The sequence below is a fragment of the Dermacentor silvarum genome, chromosome 8, assembly GCF_013339745.2.
Source record: "Dermacentor silvarum isolate Dsil-2018 chromosome 8, BIME_Dsil_1.4, whole genome shotgun sequence".
In the NCBI taxonomy this organism is placed as follows: Eukaryota; Metazoa; Arthropoda; class Arachnida; order Ixodida; family Ixodidae; genus Dermacentor; species Dermacentor silvarum.
This window is the reverse complement of record NC_051161.1, coordinates 48,732,665-48,752,325: the sequence shown is the minus strand read 5'-3', so window position 1 is coordinate 48,752,325 and position 19,661 is coordinate 48,732,665. Positions and strand designations below refer to the sequence as shown.

The 19,661-nt window shown below is 46.4% G+C and overlaps 1 protein-coding gene across 1 annotated transcript in view; it reads left to right on the top strand.

Moving 5' to 3' along the window:
* Positions 1-14,111: 14,111 nt before the first annotated feature.
* LOC119461170 (urocanate hydratase) overlaps positions 14,112-19,661 on the top strand; it is a 33,671-nt gene continuing 28,121 nt past the window's right edge. Inside the window, exons 1-2 of the mRNA XM_037722391.2 lie at positions 14,112-14,414; positions 17,459-17,589. Of these exons, the coding sequence (XP_037578319.1) occupies positions 14,289-14,414; positions 17,459-17,589 (257 nt within the window). The 5' untranslated portion in view covers positions 14,112-14,288. The remainder of the gene's footprint in view (positions 14,415-17,458; positions 17,590-19,661) is intronic.

Sequence of the window (19,661 nt, the reverse complement as noted above, 5' to 3'; positions counted from 1 at the left end):
GACGGCAGAAATCTGGGTGATGAAGCTAGGAAATTTGCAGGCGCAAGTTGGAATCAGCTAGCGCAAGACAGGTGTAATTGGAGATCGCAGGGAGAGGCCTTCGTCCTGCAGTGGACATAAATATAGGCTGATGATGATGATAAAAAATTCACGCAGAAATTGCTCTGGGAGTTATCTAAAACATGGGTACGCATTTGTTACTAATCAGCTGCTTTTTGTCGTCGTATGCCGCTAAGTTTGATAAACTGGCGAGAAACACCGCGAAAGCCGTATAGAGAAACGGAGAAACGCGGTTGCAACGCCCTGACATTGATTAAACCAGCATAAGATGACGAAGAAGAGGCGAGTATAGTAGCAATGTTCACGCACATTATAGATACCCAAGAGGATTTACGCGTGACTGTATAACATTTTGTTACTCATTGTATATGTTCCTCATTTTTTATTTTTTATTTCCTAAATAATTTTTTATTACTTTTCCTTGTGAAACTTGTGGCTTCAGATGTTCTTGTGGCTGTATCTATTACGTCTTTCTAAAATGTCCAAGCAAGTCGTACTTTTCTAAATGCACGAAATCAATGGGGGGACTCTGCCCGCAGGCATAATGCATTACGAACTGCTGCATTTGCAATGCAGTATTTTGGTGAAGGTGATCAAGTTGCAAAGTCACGAGGCCGCTCGAAGTCAGAAGGACAAAGTTTAGGCAAAATGAATGCACTGTATGCCCCACCGTTCCCACCCTCTCTGAATCGCCATACTCGCAGCTCCCGCATATTTACACCATGGAGGAAGAAAAATATAGGAGGGAGCATTACGTCACGCAGCCAGCCGTGGCAAGCGAACGCTTCGTGTAGCCGGCAGTGGTGGCCCAACACGTGACCTCTTGCGTCGAGATCACGGAGAATCCGAGATTTGCCGAGATGTTTGGTTACTGGCAGTTCTTATTCGGTGCGCACTCGGCCGGCAGCTGCACACATGCAGGAAGCGACAATATTTTTCCTTGTTTTGTTTTTTTCCCCTTGTTTTTGTTTATTTCAAGTGTGTTAATGGTTACGAATGGGTATAAAAAAAAAAAGAAAGAAACAACCGGGAGTACTAAAACCGCACGCTCTGACGATTTCCTCCGTGCTGTGACGTTTTTATCACGTGTTGGGCCACCACAGCCGGCGTCAATCGCGTTGCGCTATGCTCCCTCCTATATTTTCCTTCCTCCATGATTTACACCATGTTTGTAAACAGCGGTAGGCACCGTCGATATATTTTAGGCCCTATATAGCGACGTTGCGTATAGGCTCCGCCCACGATCGCCGATCCCGCTTACACGTGCGGATGGCGCTTTTTTTTTTTCTTTTTGAATGGGGTGGGGGGTGCTAAAACCACGATTTCATTATGAAGCACACGGTAGTGGGGGCGCGGGATTAATTTTGACTACGTAAGATTCTTTAACGTGCACCAAGTGCACGTTCTTGCACTTCGCTCCCATCGGGATAGGTCCGAACGAGACGATAGGCCTAGCTATAGCTGACCGCCGCAGTGACGGCTGACAGCGCTTGCGACCTGGCCTGCAGCTCATCATAGTGCGCTTATTTTTGACAACACGATTAACGTGGGCCTAAACGAATTGGTTTTGTCGGTGTCGTTGGTGCGAATAGCAAACGAAACGTAGTACTTGCAAGCCCGCCGAGCCGCCTCGCTGAGACGACCGGTGCTTGGTTTCCGTCTGCGAGACGACATGCCGCCGGATCGTTGCTCCCGATCGCACCAATGGTTTAGTACTGGGCTCTGCTTTACGAAACACGCGCAAATTCGAGATATTTTTTTCTATTAAGAACTATTTCACGTTAACGACAAGCTGTAGCCGATTTCTATACGTCGCCGTGAGCGGCGATATAGAAGCGATCGCCTCAGTGATGGGACCGACGAGGTATACCGGCCCTACGGCGACGCCGGCTGTGTATAGGCCCGCACAATCTGAGCTGTTGGCCGCGGCCGGCCGATCGCTCCAACACTGTACTAACTCTGCAGAAAATTTAATTGACACGCTTAGGCGCGTTTATGACATCCACACTGCAATTCACGCAGCTGTGACCGTGCTGCCTGCGATGTGAACGTGTGATAGGATATCTACACTGCAGGTGGCTCGATTCTTTGAGATGAAAATAAATTTGAATGTGACGTGCTTTGTGGGGCATCTGCTCGTTCGACCTACATTCAAGGCTAACCCTAATCTAGCTTTCCCACAGTGCGCAAGAAATTGTAAAGACGCGCTGATAACGTTCCTAAGATCATATATACGTTGGATAATGCACGCCACTCAAAATAAAAGAGAAGCTTAACGGTTATGAAATGTTTTGCGCGCAATGGATGATCTGGTATGAGAATCCAACTTTCGCTTTTTACCGCAGCGGCCCATTGCTCGCGACGGTTTTCATCAACAGGAAACCTATGAAAACTTTAGCCTCTTGCGTATTTCGACGCAACTCAGCTCGTCGACATACTGCGTTTTCTTCGTTGTAAAATCATAGAATAAAGACCTCACAGATGGAACCGCACAACCAGCCGCGAAACCCAGCGGCTGCTGTGGAAGGCGCGACACGGGCGGCGGCTCGGCGGCGGAGTGCCTACCATGCGAAACTAAATTCCGACGACAGCGCCACCGCATTTTCGTGACGTAGCGCCGTGGTGGAGGTGCATAGACGATAGCGCCACAGTCCCCGCTAGTAATTTCATAGAATAAAGAACCAACTGTAATTTCAGTCGGAAACTCCATGTGGCTTACGTTCGCGCCATCTCTGTTCTAGCCAGCACGCTTGCTGAGGACACGAATACACACGTTCATTCTTTTCATATATGTTCGCATCAAAAGCTCACAGCTTCTCTCTCTCTCTCTCTCTCTCTCTCAAACGCACACACCCTTTCCAAGGCTACCGCCTCGTATGATGTCACCTGACAGTCTGTACGTATAGTCCAACGTCAAGGCTTCATAAACAGTCGAGGTGACGCCGGCGTCACATTCACTCACCGACGTACGGCATCGCTGCCTGAAGCGCGCACGACATGAGACGTCCACGTCTCGTGCGAGACATCTTTACGGCGCGCGGAAACGACAATTCTTCCCGTGGTATACGCGCATGAATTTTAGCGATACAGCACTCGGTGGGAAAGAACCAAGAGAAAAAAAAATATTAAAGCCACAATGAGAGACAAACTGCGCAGAAACGACCAAGAAAGAAAGAAGCAAAGAAGAAAGAAAGGAAGTTGCGTTCGCAGAGAGTGTACGAAGGCTGATCCACAAGGGGGCTGATTAAGCTCCACTGGTATTCGAAGTCGTATCTCAGTTGACGCCGTGAGTTGCCTCGCATACGTCTGAACTGTGTATACGTCTGAACTGTGTATTTCAATTTTTATTTCTACGTTCCCTTCAATTTATCGCGCGAGAAGAAGCAGCCCGGGGACGCGTCCTATAGTATGATTAATAGGACGCCGCATTTCGCTCTTAAATCACGTCGACTTCACTTACATATACACGAGCATGCACAATGGTATTCGCCGGGAAGGTGTTTGGGCACGGATCCTCGTGGGAGGGAGGGGGGTAGGGGAGGGGATCCATAAACATGCATTTCTAGAAGCCGAGACGGGTCGCTCGCGTGCGCGACATTTTGTATTCCTTTCTATGTGACGTCGAGCAGGGGGGAAATCGCGCATGCTTGTTTTGATCGTCAGGAAGCTTACACGCTCTCTGTTCAACCAGCTGAGACACTCGAGACGAGTCTTATTCAATGTATTCTTTCCGTCTATCCTTTGCTCGTTGTTTCATGATTTCCAACGTTCGGCATATTCGCCGCCCTTTGTAAAACGCTCCACGACCGTTTGTTTTCCCCACGAGACCGCGCGATTGTCTGAGAATCTTCGAGCTCTCTTGTTCCCACTGTCACGCGAGGATGCGATTAAAAAAAAAAATACCAAGGACAACAAAGGTCGTAAAGAACGGGAATGTTTTTGTCGCGTCGTATTGAGGATGCTCACAAATACGGAGGCCGCTTTATGGCATTCGACTTCTTTCGCATCGAGACACGAGGCTATTGTTGTTTTTGCCAGCGTGCTATATACATGGTAACAAGGACGGCTTCAGGGATGAATATATGCTACTGTGAGAAGAAGCACCAAGTATACGCGACTGCAGAGATCCGCCACTTTCCTTAGAGTTACTATATATGGCTCCCGCTCCCGTAGGGAGCATAGAGTAACTCTAGCTCTCCTCACCAGCTAGCACCGGACAAACGCTGGTCCAGCTAGCAGGTCACAGCCTGCAACGCATCCCCGACCCACCACGGGCGCCACAGTGTAATTCGCGGTATAAGACGGGCATGCGCAAAGGTCCTAACGTGTCACGTATATCGCTGTCATGTATCGTGCATCAAGAAACAGTGAAACTCTCCAATAGCGCCACAACTCAGGCGGTTACACCCGGAACTAAATTCCGTCGCGCAAGAGAGAGAGAGAGCAAGGAGAGGAAAGGCAGGGAGGTCAACCAGAAGAGCATCCGGTTTGCTACTCTGCACTTGGGGTAAGGGAAAGGGGAGATAGAAAGAGAAAAATAGGGAGAGAAGCGTGAAAGCGTTAAGCGTAAAACGTAACACGTCCGGACAGACGGAGCGCGATAAAGATGGTGTCATCGAGAAGAGAAAATGGGGAAACAATGCTAGTTCATCAGCACGGCTTCTTTCTAAGGATAACATGTATACAGAATAACACTGCGGTCACCGATGAATGACGTCACCTTCTCAGGGCGCGGTAACAACGGCTGTACACGGCACGGGGGAGATGTGCTTCTGTTGCGTGCCATGGTTCAACGTGTGTTTGGCGCTTCAAGCAGAGTATGCACGCGCTTTCCAATTTCTGTAAATCGTTCTCCTGGCATAATGTGCGTGATTTGGACTTTCTTGCCAGCGCTTAGTATTTGTGGCCAGTCATATTGCTGTTTCTTTCTTCTTCCCTTCCCTTTCTTCTTATCTCCAACCTCCTTTTCTATCCCCTCCTTCCTAAAGAGTAGGCGGGCTTAGTGCCCCTCTCGCGGTGGCAGTTGCCAGCCTGCTCCTTCCCTATTTCCCTCTCTCTCTATCTGTGTATGTGTGTTTTCATATCTAATAATAATAATAATAATAATAATAATAATAATAATAATAATAATAATAATAATAATAATAATAATAATAATAATAATAATAATAATCAGTGCTCAGTATGCGCAAGACTCTGCACAACATGCAGTTGTGTAAGAAATATCGCCGCGGTGTTAAGCACAAACTGCCCTTGTTCATTCGTTCATGGTTCGGAAGCATCAATCTTCTCCTCACCTGCTTTTATTTAAGAGCAGAAAAATGAGCAAAATGTTGTTTGCCTGCTTCTTTCTTTGCTACAGAACAGAATTTCGGAGTTGTAATTTACGTAATACAATGTGCATGCCACAGTCCATCATAATCATATACCATAGTTCGTTCACCCCTCAGTTAGGTAGTAATTACTTGAACGCAGAATAAACGCAGAATAAAAATTGACTGACTATGCAGATGTAAACGTGTGGAATCTGGGCCACCTTATACGGAAACAGGCCTTCTCACTAATTAAGTATGTCCTTGATACGTACATAAACAAATTATCCGTATCTGCACGGTGTGTTCGTAAACAGCACGTTGCTGAGAAAAACGTCGTCACTCATTCTTATCAAGATACACTGCCTCTGGTGCTTTCCGATAGCTAATGTTCGATAACGCTATTGCTAGAATCGCTGCGATGGCGGCAATGCGAACAGTTTAACTGAGCTATAACCGAGCCGCGCGCGTCGTGCTTCGAACTAGTGCGCAAAGAAAAAAGAAAAAAAACAAAAAAAAAGAAAGAAAGTCGCAGCGCGGTTGTTTGTTCGCGCGACGATTGTTCGCGGTGTGAGCATCTCAACGGCCGTGTCTATGCGCTGCATTCTCAAGACCAATTTGTATCATAATTTGTGCCCTTTCCACCGGCTAAGCATCCTCTCCTTCTAAATGCCGAGTGTCCAGCGCTACATTCGAGAATGGTGAGGTGAGCCTGCCATTTGTTTAAATGGAAAGCTTGTAGCACCAAGAAAGAGGTTAAGTAATACATTTTCGTTAGTGTTCTGAAGCTCACATTCTTAGCGGCAAAGTATATGTCTGCCTCGCCCAGGAGCTCCTCTGCAAGAACGCTACGTTCACTGCGCTTATAGCCCTTTTCGAAAAATATATGTATTGTCGAAAACAACGACATCCTGTATGGTGCATAAAATATTATATGATGCATGTCCGATTACGATCGGTATAACAAATGAAGCTGTCGCGTACAAAGATATCAACCAAAGCTCGGTTCTATATACCGGGATTTTGTCCCTCTTTTACAACCATTTTATTATAACTTTTTTTTTTTTTGAGCTGCTATAGCAGAACAAACGAGCGTCAGCTATTCAGACAGGGGAGGCTGTTCAAATGCTGGCGTAGACACAACATACAAGAAGCTGACACCACAGCGCGCTCGAGTAACGTTTGAAATTCATGCAAGCAGGACAGACGCAAGGAATTCAAACCATGTAGTCACGTGTTTGACGACGTCACGAAGCCACCGGTCAAAATGTTACAGGCCTTTTCAGGGTCTAAAATGACAACTGGCTCAGTTTTACAGCAACGCTGCAGTCGTGCATTCCGCACAGCTACCGTGGTTGTAGCTATAGAAACCGAGAATGCGCTGCATCACGCGCGTCCCGGGAACAAGGGTGTCGTTATAGTTAAAGGTTGTCTCGTGTTATTCGCGTTATATATGCTACTTTTATTTTGAGTTGTAAGGGGACGCTCGAGTATTTCGTTTCCCCTGACGTACGTCTTTCCCGCGTGACACAGAAGTGATGGTGGGAGTCGGTGGCTCTATAATTACGCAACTACGAGGAGAGATGGCGTGGGAGAGGGAGAAAGTTCATAAGGGAAAGGTAGGGAGGTTACGCAGGCTGTGCAAGGTGCTACGTTGCACTGGGGAAAAGGGATTGAAAGATGAGAAGGAAGAGACGAGTTCACACTTTGCACTGGTACACAAACACAGTCAAGCGTTCATATCTGAGTCAATTACAAGCGGTCATACAGGCTGGTGCATTTCAAAAAGCGAAGCACAATTTTTGTGGCTTTGTCCATAGCAGACGCACGAGGCCACGGTCTCAAGATCTTCCCTTCTGTGAAAGTCATGTCATCTAGGCGCCCTAAAGTTGACCGAGGGGCAATCCGAGGTGGTGCGAGTGTTCCGATGCTGCTAAAAGGGTTTTAGATGCTAGATCTTAGACGCGGTCGGGCGAATGACTTAGGTGTCGGTATCGGACGCGGGCCGACGTTATTCACTCGGTATCCTTGCGTATAGTCACTCGAACTTCTTCGATTCCTTAGCGTGTGTCCATCGAGGAACCATTCATGGTTTGCATTTCGGCTACGTGGCTTGTATAAAAAAATGTCACAGTTTTGCCCTAAGGGCGAAGCAATGAATGTGATAGCAACACAGCAATGTCATACGAAGTAAGGTGAGCGGCTTTGGTAGCAATATGAATTGTAGTAAACATTAGCTGATTAAGTAAGGAGGTGTGCTGCGGCGTAAGTAGACCGACATGACGAGAGACTCGATGACCACGAGAAGGCGCGTGTGAAACGGTGGTGTTGATCAGTAGCGCTTCCCGTGGGCAGCGCGTGCGAAGGGGACACATCTGTAGCGCTGCACTGCCGATCCGGGCAGCATTGCATGTGTAGCGTGCGTTGGAAAATGTGGCCCGACTATTACTAACTGAATGAACAAGCCTGATGTGAGCGCGCACAAACAAACATGAATAGATCACACTGAATGACTGCAGACAACGACCGTCAAAACTCTGGCAGCAAGCGGATACGCCGCAGCGGCGAAGGTACGTGCGGTGTATCGCTTCAACGGAAACTGAGCGGCGAATGGACGGCGCATAAAGGTCAGAGCCGTGTGGAGATACGAGACGGTGCGAGCGAGCGACGAGCGCGCTTGTTGGCAGCGTAGAAGTGCGCCCCCCCCCCCGCTCCCTCCGGCGCTGGCTTACCGCTTCCTTGCTTGCGCGTGGGAGAGATAAGAGACTGTGCGGACGAGCGACGAGCGCGGTTGTTGGCAGAGAAGTGCCCCCCCCCCCCCCCCCCCCTGCTACCTCCGGCGCTGGCTTTCCGCTTCCTTGCTTGCGCGTGGGAGATAGAGTGCGTTCGCTCTCCGTGATAGCGCGCGTCCCCGCACGCTTCCGCTGGGGCATACGGCGCGCGGCGAAGATTTTATCTATACGGAACCTCACGGCGACGGCGACGGCGACGCCGACGGCAGAAATCCGGTTGAAGTGTCCATATAATTGCTATCGCAATAAAAGAGAAATGAAAATGCTCTTTTTGTATATCCACACTTCTGTGGGCTGTGCGCTTTGTTACCGAGAGTACTTCAGACTCCACAGCTCTTATTCTCGCCATTGTATACATCTATGCCACGTCAAAAGGATTAACACTCGGCCAAGTGCGAAGCCGTAACAACTATAGCTAGCTTTGTTAATACATACACACAGTGGGACCCGCGTTGTTTTGTGCAATACCATGTGTTATCAGTTTTCGAAGGCATTCGCAGAAGCGTGCTATAACTTGGTTTGAAGTGCGGACAACGTCTGTCCTTGCTTCATCTTTTTTTCTACATATGTTCTCTCTTTTACCTATTTCCGTCGGCTTCGTTTAGCTTTTCACATCCCCATGACTCACGTTATCATTGTTTCATGACTAAGGACATAAAAGAAAAAAAAAAAGAGAGTCAAATGAAGTCGCTTTCAGTGCTGCTATCTGCTGCCATCTGCCGTCTTCGGTTTTCCGGTATGTCGGAAACGGTAATGGTCACACAGGTATACGCTAAAGACTCTTTAACGTGGCCGCTTTGGCCAAGAAACCTGCCGCATCTTTTAGCCGCGGAAGGACATTCATTTCAAAGAAAAGCTCCAACCGGCCACAAACAAATTTAACCTACACATTTCAGGTGTGCGGTGACGATCAAAAGGCGTGATTCAGGAGGACCTTTGGCGCGTCGGGTGCGCCGAATTTCGCGACAGAACGGAACTGAATATAGAGATCGTGACACTTTTCTCAACGTGCCCTATAAAGTGTTTTGAAAAGGAGCGCCTCGCCATAGACTCGAAGCAGTACTTACGCGAGAGCGGAATGCAGCCGCCTGATTTGCGAGCTCGCAGAGAAATGAGCGGGAAGTGGCGGTCACCTCAAAAGCAGCACATGTATCCACGGACATACACAGAATGTTGCGCTGTATGCTGAATGGCTCGCTTAGTGCCCCACACATTTCTCGAGTGCTCCCAACTGTAAGCGAACAAAGCGTATAAAAGTTGCACGAACTCAGCGGTTTCAGTAGCCTCAGCGGAACGTCGCTATACACGTGCAAGAAGACCATATATACTGCGCGTTGCAAGCGCTTGAATGAGCTACTTTATTCGCTGGACACAGCCGCAGCCCGTCGTCACGTTTCTGCGCCATCAAAAGCCTCTACCGACGCTATTTGCTTCAATTGGCTAAATAAAGACATAAAAAAAAACTGCTCTAGTCATGCTGTCTTGTTCAGTTGGACCCGAAGTGGTGGCTCAGCTTGGTACGAACATCACCAGGGGAAAATCCGGCGCTGCGATCGTCCAGCTACCATGCGAACGATGGGTAGTGCACGGATTTGTCTAATCTTCGAGCTTACGGCTTCAGACGATCCTCTGCCTTTACGCGTTATATTTATGAATCTTTAAGCAATAATATATTAATAAACGCACGAAGGCATTAAGTTTTCGCCCACGCGCCTAATCATCGCGAAAAGCCGTAAAAGTCCTCTTAAGCCAGAAGAACGAAGTTTAAGACAAAATCAATCGTTCCCACGCTGGTTCCCAGATTTCTCACTCGTACTTTTTTTTTTAATTTTTATGAGCGTTATATTTTGTTGCTTGGAGCCCAAATTGTGGTCGGGTAGTCTGATCTAGGACATATTGTTTTATTACGTTACGTATAGGTACCGCTGCTGTGTTCAGACTGACACCCGTGCCTTTGAGGAGGGTCTTTCTCCGGGTGCCGGGCTTGCCCTTGAAGTTGCGTTACATGGGCCGCGTATAGATGGCGCTGGCTTTCAGCCGACATACGTAACATTGAGGACCCACGCTATGTAGCTATGGAGTTCTTCTGAGGAGCATGAGGTCGTGGGCTGGATTCCCTGACGCGGCGCCCTTATTAAGGCGGGATGCAATAATCGCATGTGTACTAAAATTAAGGAGCACGTCTTAAAGAACGCTAGCAGGTGGTCTAAACCAACCCGGAGCCTTCCTCTACGTCAGCATACTTCGTAGCACGTATACTGTGCGGTTTCGGGATGTTAAGCCCCAGAAATTAATTTAATTAATGCGTTCGGAATGAGCAAAGTCGACTGGGCACAGCTGATTGTGCAGCCTAAAGCTGAAAACAGCCCCGCGTTCGTGATTTCTCGGTTTCTTGTTCCGTACCTGTACACACGTTATACGAGTTCCCCTGAACACTGCCAAGTGGCTGGGAAGGCGCAGAGGCAGACGGTAGAGATGCGGAGGCGAAATGAACTGTAAACAGTTTAGTGGGCCAAGTTGTGCAACAAGTGTGGCGGCCGCTTGAGTCTGGCCGCTTTTATACACCCGTCATCGAATCTTCCAGATGCTCTTGCGGCGACGACATAGGGATAGATAGATAGATTTACAGACTAGACAGACAGACAGAACAGACAGACAGACAGACAGACAGACAGACAGACAGACAGACAGACAGACAGACAGACAGACAGACAGACAGACAGACAGACAGACAGACAGACAGACAGACAGACAGACAGACAGACAGACAGACAGACAGACAGACAGACAGACAGACAGACAGACAGACAGACAGACAGACAGACAGACAGACAGACAGACAGACAGACAGACAGACAGACAGACAGACAGACAGACAGACAGACAGACAGACAGACAGACAGACAGACAGACAGACAGACAGACAGACAGACAGACAGACAGACAGACAGACAGACAGACAGACAGACAGACAGACAGACAGACAGACAGACAGACAGACAGACAGACAGACAGACAGACAGACAGACAGACAGACAGACAGACAGACAGACAGACAGACAGACAGACAGACAGACAGACAGACAGACAGACAGACAGACAGACAGACAGACAGACAGACAGACAGACAGACAGACAGACAGACAGACAGACAGACAGACAGACAGACAGACAGACAGACAGACAGACAGACAGACAGACAGACAGACAGACAGACAGACAGACAGACAGACAGACAGACAGACAGACAGACAGACAGACAGACAGACAGACAGACAGACAGACAGACAGACAGACAGACAGACAGACAGACAGACAGACAGACAGACAGACAGACAGACAGACAGACAGACAGACAGACAGACAGACAGACAGACAGACAGACAGACAGACAGACAGACAGACAGACAGACAGACAGACAGACAGACAGACAGACAGACAGACAGACAGACAGACAGACAGACAGACAGACAGACAGACAGACAGACAGACAGACAGACAGACAGACAGACAGACAGACAGACAGACAGACAGACAGACAGACAGACAGACAGACAGACAGACAGACAGACAGACAGACAGACAGACAGACAGACAGACAGACAGACAGACAGACAGACAGACAGACAGACAGACAGACAGACAGACAGACAGACAGACAGACAGACAGACAGACAGACAGACAGACAGACAGACAGACAGACAGACAGACAGACAGACAGACAGACAGACAGACAGACAGACAGACAGACAGACAGACAGACAGACAGACAGACAGACAGACAGACAGACAGACAGACAGACAGACAGACAGACAGACAGACAGACAGACAGACAGACAGACAGACAGACAGACAGACAGACAGACAGACAGACAGACAGACAGACAGACAGACAGACAGACAGACAGACAGACAGACAGACAGACAGACAGACAGACAGACAGACAGACAGACAGACAGACAGACAGACAGACAGACAGACAGACAGACAGACAGACAGACAGACAGACAGACAGACAGACAGACAGACAGACAGACAGACAGACAGACAGACAGACAGACAGACAGACAGACAGACAGACAGACAGACAGACAGACAGACAGACAGACAGACAGACAGACAGACAGACAGACAGACAGACAGACAGACAGACAGACAGACAGACAGACAGACAGACAGACAGACAGACAGATAGATAGATAGATAGATAGATAGATAGATCGCATTTAATGGAAGCTGGAGATATCAGCCCTGGCATATGCAGAGCTTGCTACTTCAGATGAGTTGATTGAGAGGAAATGACGTGGATAAGAACACAGGTGAAGAAAAAGAAAGCCAGGAATGAATAAACAAATCAAGACCAGATGACTAACGAAAGGTCAAAGAATGTCGTCCTGACTGGCGTGTAAGTATGACAGCGGGGCCCTCGTGACTCGGATGGAGTCCCCACTCCTATTCGAGGGACCCTAAAATAACTAGTTTCTATTTGGCCTCGTACAGATATATGCCAACAGAAATCCTTTTTTTGCTAGCCGCGCTTTGACATGGCGGCGACGGTGACACAAAACGACGACGAGGTAAATTCTATAGAACACACGCCTACAAACTAATACGCGACGGGCCTGTCTTCCTGGAAAGTTACTACACCACGTTAAATAATCAAGCTTTATCTGACATCGCGCATTCTCGCGTGACAAAAAAAAAAAAAAAGCGCAATAAAAAAAGCAGCGTAGCGAAAGATATAACCCAAACTGTGGGCAAACCCAGGAAAACGGAAAGTCGTCTACATTTCTATCCAACATCAATATAGCGTCTTTAGGTATATTGCTATAATCTGGCTAGCTACTACTCTACTTCACTCGAATCTATTCGAAACCGTGCAGCCAGATTTATTTTATGACAATTATCCCTTCTACAGCAACGTGTTCGTGCTAAGGTGCGAGCCAACTTCCACTATTCAGGTATAAAACGTCAAAATTGCGAGGCTTTCATTTTAGTATGCTACAAACTCTATCAGTCGTCTGCTAATAACTGCAATTGCGATCGTCCATCACTACTCTTCGCGCATCCATCGCCAGAAAATCGCCATATCTACCGCTCGTGTGCAATTCTTCACATCTTCGGTCATTCTTTGTCCAGCAAGCAAAGAACTGGAATGATCTTGCCCAAGAATTATGTGCGCGACTTTAGAGCAGCGCATTTCAGTGCAGCTATCGAAGACATCTTTCTCCGCTAGTCAAAAAAAAAAAATAAAAAGAATATGGAGGTTTACGTGCCAAAACCACGATCTGATTATGAGGCACGCGGTAGTGGGGGACTCGGGAATAATTTGAGCCACATGGGGTTCTTTAACTTGCACGTAAATCTAAGTACACCGATGTTTTCGCATATCGTTCGCATCGAAAAGCGGCCGCCGTGGCCGGGATTCGATCCCGCAACCTCGTGCTTAGCAAGCCCACCCCTTATATATGTACCCCTTAGTAGGGGCACATGAGGGATAAATAAATAAATAAATAAATAAATAAATAAATAAATAAATAAATAAATAAATAAATAAATAAATAAATAAATAAATAAATAAATAAATCCGACGCCAGAGAGATCGTCCACCGCAGGGAGCAGAGTTAGGTGCCACTCACTTCAGCACTCAGCGCGAGCTGGTCTCAACCTTGTTCTTTCACGGGCCTGCTCTCCTAAACAGTCTGTAAAGGCCCTGTCTTGTCGACATTCTTCCGCACGTAACAATATTTCTTTTCTATAAGGGCCCACTTGGATGTCTACGCGGTTCTGCGAGCTTCGCAGGAACGAACTGTTAGCGCCGTGGGCCAGCACTTTGTCTAGACGGAAATTGTTTCACCATCCGTATATGGCAGGTCGGCGACGGTCGGTGCGGTGGGGAAGGCCGCGGTTTGAGGAGATAACGGTTCGGAGACACGAGTCGGCTGGTAAAAACGAGAGATTAGCCAGGCAAGGCACAGGCCGTTCTCCGTCGCCTCGCAAACTTCGTCCTCTCGCCCCCACCGAAGACCGCTGTGACCGCAGGCAAAAAGGGGCGTCTCGACGTCGTTGCGCGCGTTAGAACTTGAATTCATTAGCCGTTGAGATCGAAAAAAAAAAACGATGAGCACGCTGAAAGAGATCTGCTCTGGATTGCCCCTGGACCCACTGCCTCCGCCCAGGGCGAGAAACCCGGCATTGGCCCACGCTCCGGACAGGAACGTTCCGCTCACCGCAGAGGAGACAGAGGTAGGTCGTGACCTCGTGGCATTCGTTTGTCGTTCGTTTCTTTACAGAAGTAATGCATGATATTCAATTGTACCGGATGAGGAATTCTATTCAAAGCAACAGAAACTCAATAGGAACACAAAAGGACCCCAATAAATATTTTTGTAAGGGTTCGTGATACTGCGCGACTAGGGGTGTTCTAAGAGCAATTTTTTTCCTATAAATTCCGCAGCGCTCTATAGCTATTCCTCCCATACCTACATATCTTCAAAACTATGTTCACTGCCTTTTGTTAATTTCATATTTACTGTTTGTAACTGCTGCTCGCGTTACGGTGGTGAGAACCCATCAAGTTGCCTAAACGGTGGCTTTCATTTCTCACTTCTTCGTGTACTTTGCGACATGAATAAACATTGATTCTCGAATGAAATAGAACAGTTGGACAAATACAGGCTTGTAATATCCACTTGAATAACGTAAAGTTTTGTTATTCTAGAAATAGAAAAAAAAATGACGCACGTGAGCAAGTGCAATAAAAAGTAAAATTGAACTACGTGAAAGAAGTTATAGTTCGTTTCCGTCAAGACACGCAGTGCTATTTACATTTATCTCCAGCATAAATGAGTGAATGAATAAATTACGTGAATGAGCAAATGACTGTTCTGCTGACCTCAGAGTATACACAAAGCAAGGTCGTGACCTCGTGACATTCATCTGTCATTTGTGAGATGCTAGACTATGGGTGTAAGAAGAGTGAAATTTTCTCGGATCAACTAAATAACTGGTTTTAAAATTGTACGGGCTTGAAATAGCCAGTAGCATAATGAATATCTTTCTTTTTCTAAATGTATCAAAAGAAGCACGAAAGCAACGGCAGTAAAGCTAAGGTTCTAATGCACAAAAATGATAATATTTGCTTCCTTCAATGTATGCGATGGTATTTGCAATTCCGTTCAGCCGGGCAACCTGTGAATGAGCAAAAAGTGAAAGAATCTACAGAGTTACTTGACACTGCGACATTCATTTGACATTGTGAGACGCTACTATATAGGGGCTTCCAAACAGCAAAATTTTCGATTCATACCGAATACAAAAACTCGAGAAAGAAGTACAGCCTTTTCATATCGATTTGAATGCTGCATGATTTTTTTCTGATTTTAAGTGAGAAAAAGAAGCATACAAAGAGAGGGAGTAAAGAAAGAGTGAGTTAACATAAACTTTTATTCTGCACACATAATGCGATTTGCAAGCCTGTACAGCCATGGCTACATGTCTAATAAGCAAACAGCGAATGATCAGCGGTCTTCATCAGCAGCTGGCGAAAAATTTTGCATAGGCTGTTTTTCGTAACACCCGCCGTGGTTGCTTAGTGGCTTCGAGGTTGCGCTGCAAAGCGCGAGGTCGCGGGTTTGAATCCCGGCCGCGGCGGCCGCATTTCGATGCGAAATACAAGAACGCCCCTGTACCGTGCATTTGGTGCACGTTAAAGAACCCCAGGTGGTCAAAATTAATCCGGAGTCCCCCACTACGGCGTACCTCAATGTATTGTGGTTTTGGCACGTAAAACCCCACAATTTAATTCTAATAACTTTTTTTGTGTCATATCATGCGGGCGCCGATAATAGTAGCTTACCCTGCGATATTCGGTCACAACTGAACGTTCGAAGAAATCAAATATAGAATCCTCGAATCGGATGTACTTTGATTCGTAACAAAAGTTTATGAATCGTGTTCGAAACATCGCATACACTGGAAATAATTTACACCCTGAAGAGTGAATAAGGGCGTAAATGTGTCTATAGGTCCCACGCTTACACCCATTTCGAGCGTAAGAGTGTGAGTTACACCCTTATTTCAGTTTAAGGGTGTAAGTTATTTTACGGTATATACCCACACCCCTCGAAGGAACACACGCTGCACATTTCGGGCGTAAGAGTGTGAGTTACACCCTTATTTACACCCTTATTTCAGTTTAAGGGTGTAAGTTATTTTACGGTATATACCCACACCCCTCGAAGGAACACACGCTGCACATTTCGGGCGTAAGAGTGTGAGTTACGCCCTTATTTACACTCTTATTTCAGCTTAAGGGTGTAAGTTATTTTACGGTATATACCCGCACCCCTCGAAGGAACACACGCTGCACATGCGGTGAACTATACTGTGTAAGTGTAATGGAGAAAAAAAAAGAGAATCTAAGTCGAAACAAAAAACCAGGAAGTTGTAACAGAGGTATAGAGGACACATTTGTGCAGTTTATTTGACCTTCAACGGTGCGGAACACCGTGCTTCGTACGGGAAGAGGAACTGTCTCCTCACTCGAAGAACAAGTTTAGTATTAACAACACTTGTTGCTGGGAGAGTTGGTAAATCTTAATGACAGCCGGAAGGGCGCGAACGCATGCGCATGCAATGCGTTTATCTGCATATATATATATATATATATATATATATATATATATATATATATATATATATATATATATATTGTATGCTATACAATGTATGAACATGCGTTCGCGCCTAGGCCGTCCTTAAATTAAGCATTGGCCAGTTTTTCTTTTTTTTTAAAGCGAATCTTTCTTGCCTCTTCCCCTGGAAGGCCTGCAGATAATAACTTAAAAGAAATTAAGAAATCTGCTTGTTAAGCGGACGCAAAAAAAGACAGACTGGATTGTTCTAAGCTGGTAACATTACTCTATTGAAGATGCACTTGGCGGAAAAGCACTGCCTATTCAAAGTGAAGGACAAGCTTCTTAACTCTATCCCTAATTAAAATTAAACCTGCCCTAATTAACTGTGCCTTAATTGACGTCATCAACTGCCTCGATTGACTCACTTGGACCATCGTGGCTCACTTGGACACGTGACCATCGTGGTCACGCCAACGCCGGATTCTCCGCCTCGAGAGCCATATAATGCTCTCGTATTAGAAAATTATGTTGATATGAGATTAAGCCTAGGCATACTTCAGGTACCACTGCATGATCCATTAACTTTAAAGAGCAGCGGCCTAGCTCAAAGACGCGTTATATTTTGCCTTCTGTTATTATTTTTTTTTTCAGACCGCCATCAAGAATGCGCTGCGGTACTTTCCTGCGAGGCTCCACGCCCAGCTAGCGCCGGAGTTCGTGCGAGAGCTATCGGATTACGGCCACATCTACATGTACCGCTTCGTTCCCAGCATTGCCATGAAGTAAGTAATCGAATGTTGATCCCAGTAGTAAGTAACATAGCAAAGTGTACACTACATCATTGTCATGCAAAAAAAAAAAAGAAAGAAAGGAAAAAAAAAATGAACGATAACGACGCACGCCTGTTTTCAAACAGATTTTGTTCCACAACTCGTTATGAATAGAATGTCACTTATATAAATCGACTAAACTATATCGCATAGTTTAAAATGAATGTGAAATGTCACTACAACGAAACAACACTATCATTTTCTGCAGAAGTTACACGGCGCGTGTAAGTGTCAGCATCTCTATTACCATTCCGCAGTTCAGAACGTAAATACAGAGGCAATTAACATACCGGTATATGAGTGATGGGAACAAGGAGATTCAACTGTTACTTTGTATTCCTGTGCCATACCGTTATACGCAGCATACACCGTGTATGAACCGGTGTGGGTCTAACAAGTGAGTCTTAGCTTTAAATATTGCGTACGCAGACGGCTTTGGGTACCCAAAGGGACCTTTACGCCACACCCTGCTTGCGTTTATTTGTAGTCCTTTCGCATTCTTTCGTATTCGTACTCGCATTCTTTCGCATTCCAGGCCTCCTCCACCCACTCTCCATCTCTCAATTCACATAAAGGCTTCTCTCAAGAATCTCCGTGTCAGGGTGCATAACGAAACAGAACAACAAAGTTGATTTCTTGTTAAATTCATCTCGAAATCGAGTGAGTTACGCCTACTCGAGCGATACATTCAAGAGAGTGAAAGCTCCGACGCGCAAACAACGCATTCGTCGAAGGATGCAGCACGGTGGCACGACCTAGTCACACCACTTTGCCGCCATGCTTCAGGGCTAACTTTGCCACTAGGCTACAGTGTACTGTGGCGAAGCTAATGCAGGCAGTGTTAATTCGTGCTGGTTTGCTTGCAGCATTCCGGACCATAGCACTTTTCACGTACACAGGAAATTTTAAATCAGATCAACAATGTCAAGAGGCTTCGCTTAATCAGATTTCTAAATTCCCGTTCAAGTCTCTTTTTTTCTTGACAATAACATGTACTGAAGCGCCAAGCCTAGCACATCCGTCATATCACAGGGAACGCGAAATTACAACGTGAAGCGGAGAAGAGAACGTGAATCCCTTGTGGAGGTGAAAAGAACAAAACTCAGAGAACAAGATATTACCTTCTGCCAAAACCACAATTCTTGTTAGCACACAGTATAACTTAATGGCTCGGTGGCTTGTCTTTCCTTAACTTCTCCATTTAGCGCTTGTGGTTATAAAACTAGCTCGCCAAACTCGCTTCTCTATACTCGAGGCAGGAGCAACGTGCGCGGCTCGGTTGCTGCGATCCCTCATAGAAAGTCTGTTACACGCGTACCGTTGGTCCGTTATGAGGGGGGGGGGGGGGATCTTGGTCACCGCAGCCGTGGCGCGGACAGATTGGTGCAAGTGAAAATGACAAATAGCACCGCGCGACGATCCATCATCCCAAAGCTTTGCTTGGGGGATGCATGGAAGCACCGACGTTGTGGTCGTCTATTAACTGTGAGAGTACGGGACTTTTGGCTAAGAAATAGCTGAATATTCGGAAATATTAGCTTAGGAATCGCATATGTAAAGTGAGGGGAAAAAAGAAAGACAGCAAGAGGAGGGCGAAATGTAATAGCACTAAAGAAGCAAATATATAGACTATACAAACTGAGAAAGGAAGGATGGCGTGCACGCACATATGCAGATCGATAAACCCACGAATGCAAAAATTTTGAGATATGCAAAAAAGGAAAAAAAGAAAAGAAAGAAAGAAAAGAAAGAAAGAAAGAAAGAAAGGAAGAAAGAAAGAAGGAAAGAAAAGGAAAGCCAGGACAAAATAAAAATTTCGCGGCAAATACCTGCGCTGCAGTACTGACATGTGCACCATGTAATTTCCCCGTGTGATCACTTCGCCAGTGAATTTCAAACACAGCTGAAAACGCTTGTAGATATTTAGGTGTCTCCGCGACTTTCACGCTGCGAAATGCTCTGCATTAGGGTATACAGGGTCATCCAATGTTGAAAGGGAACACCGTATTTGTGTTCAAGGTCGG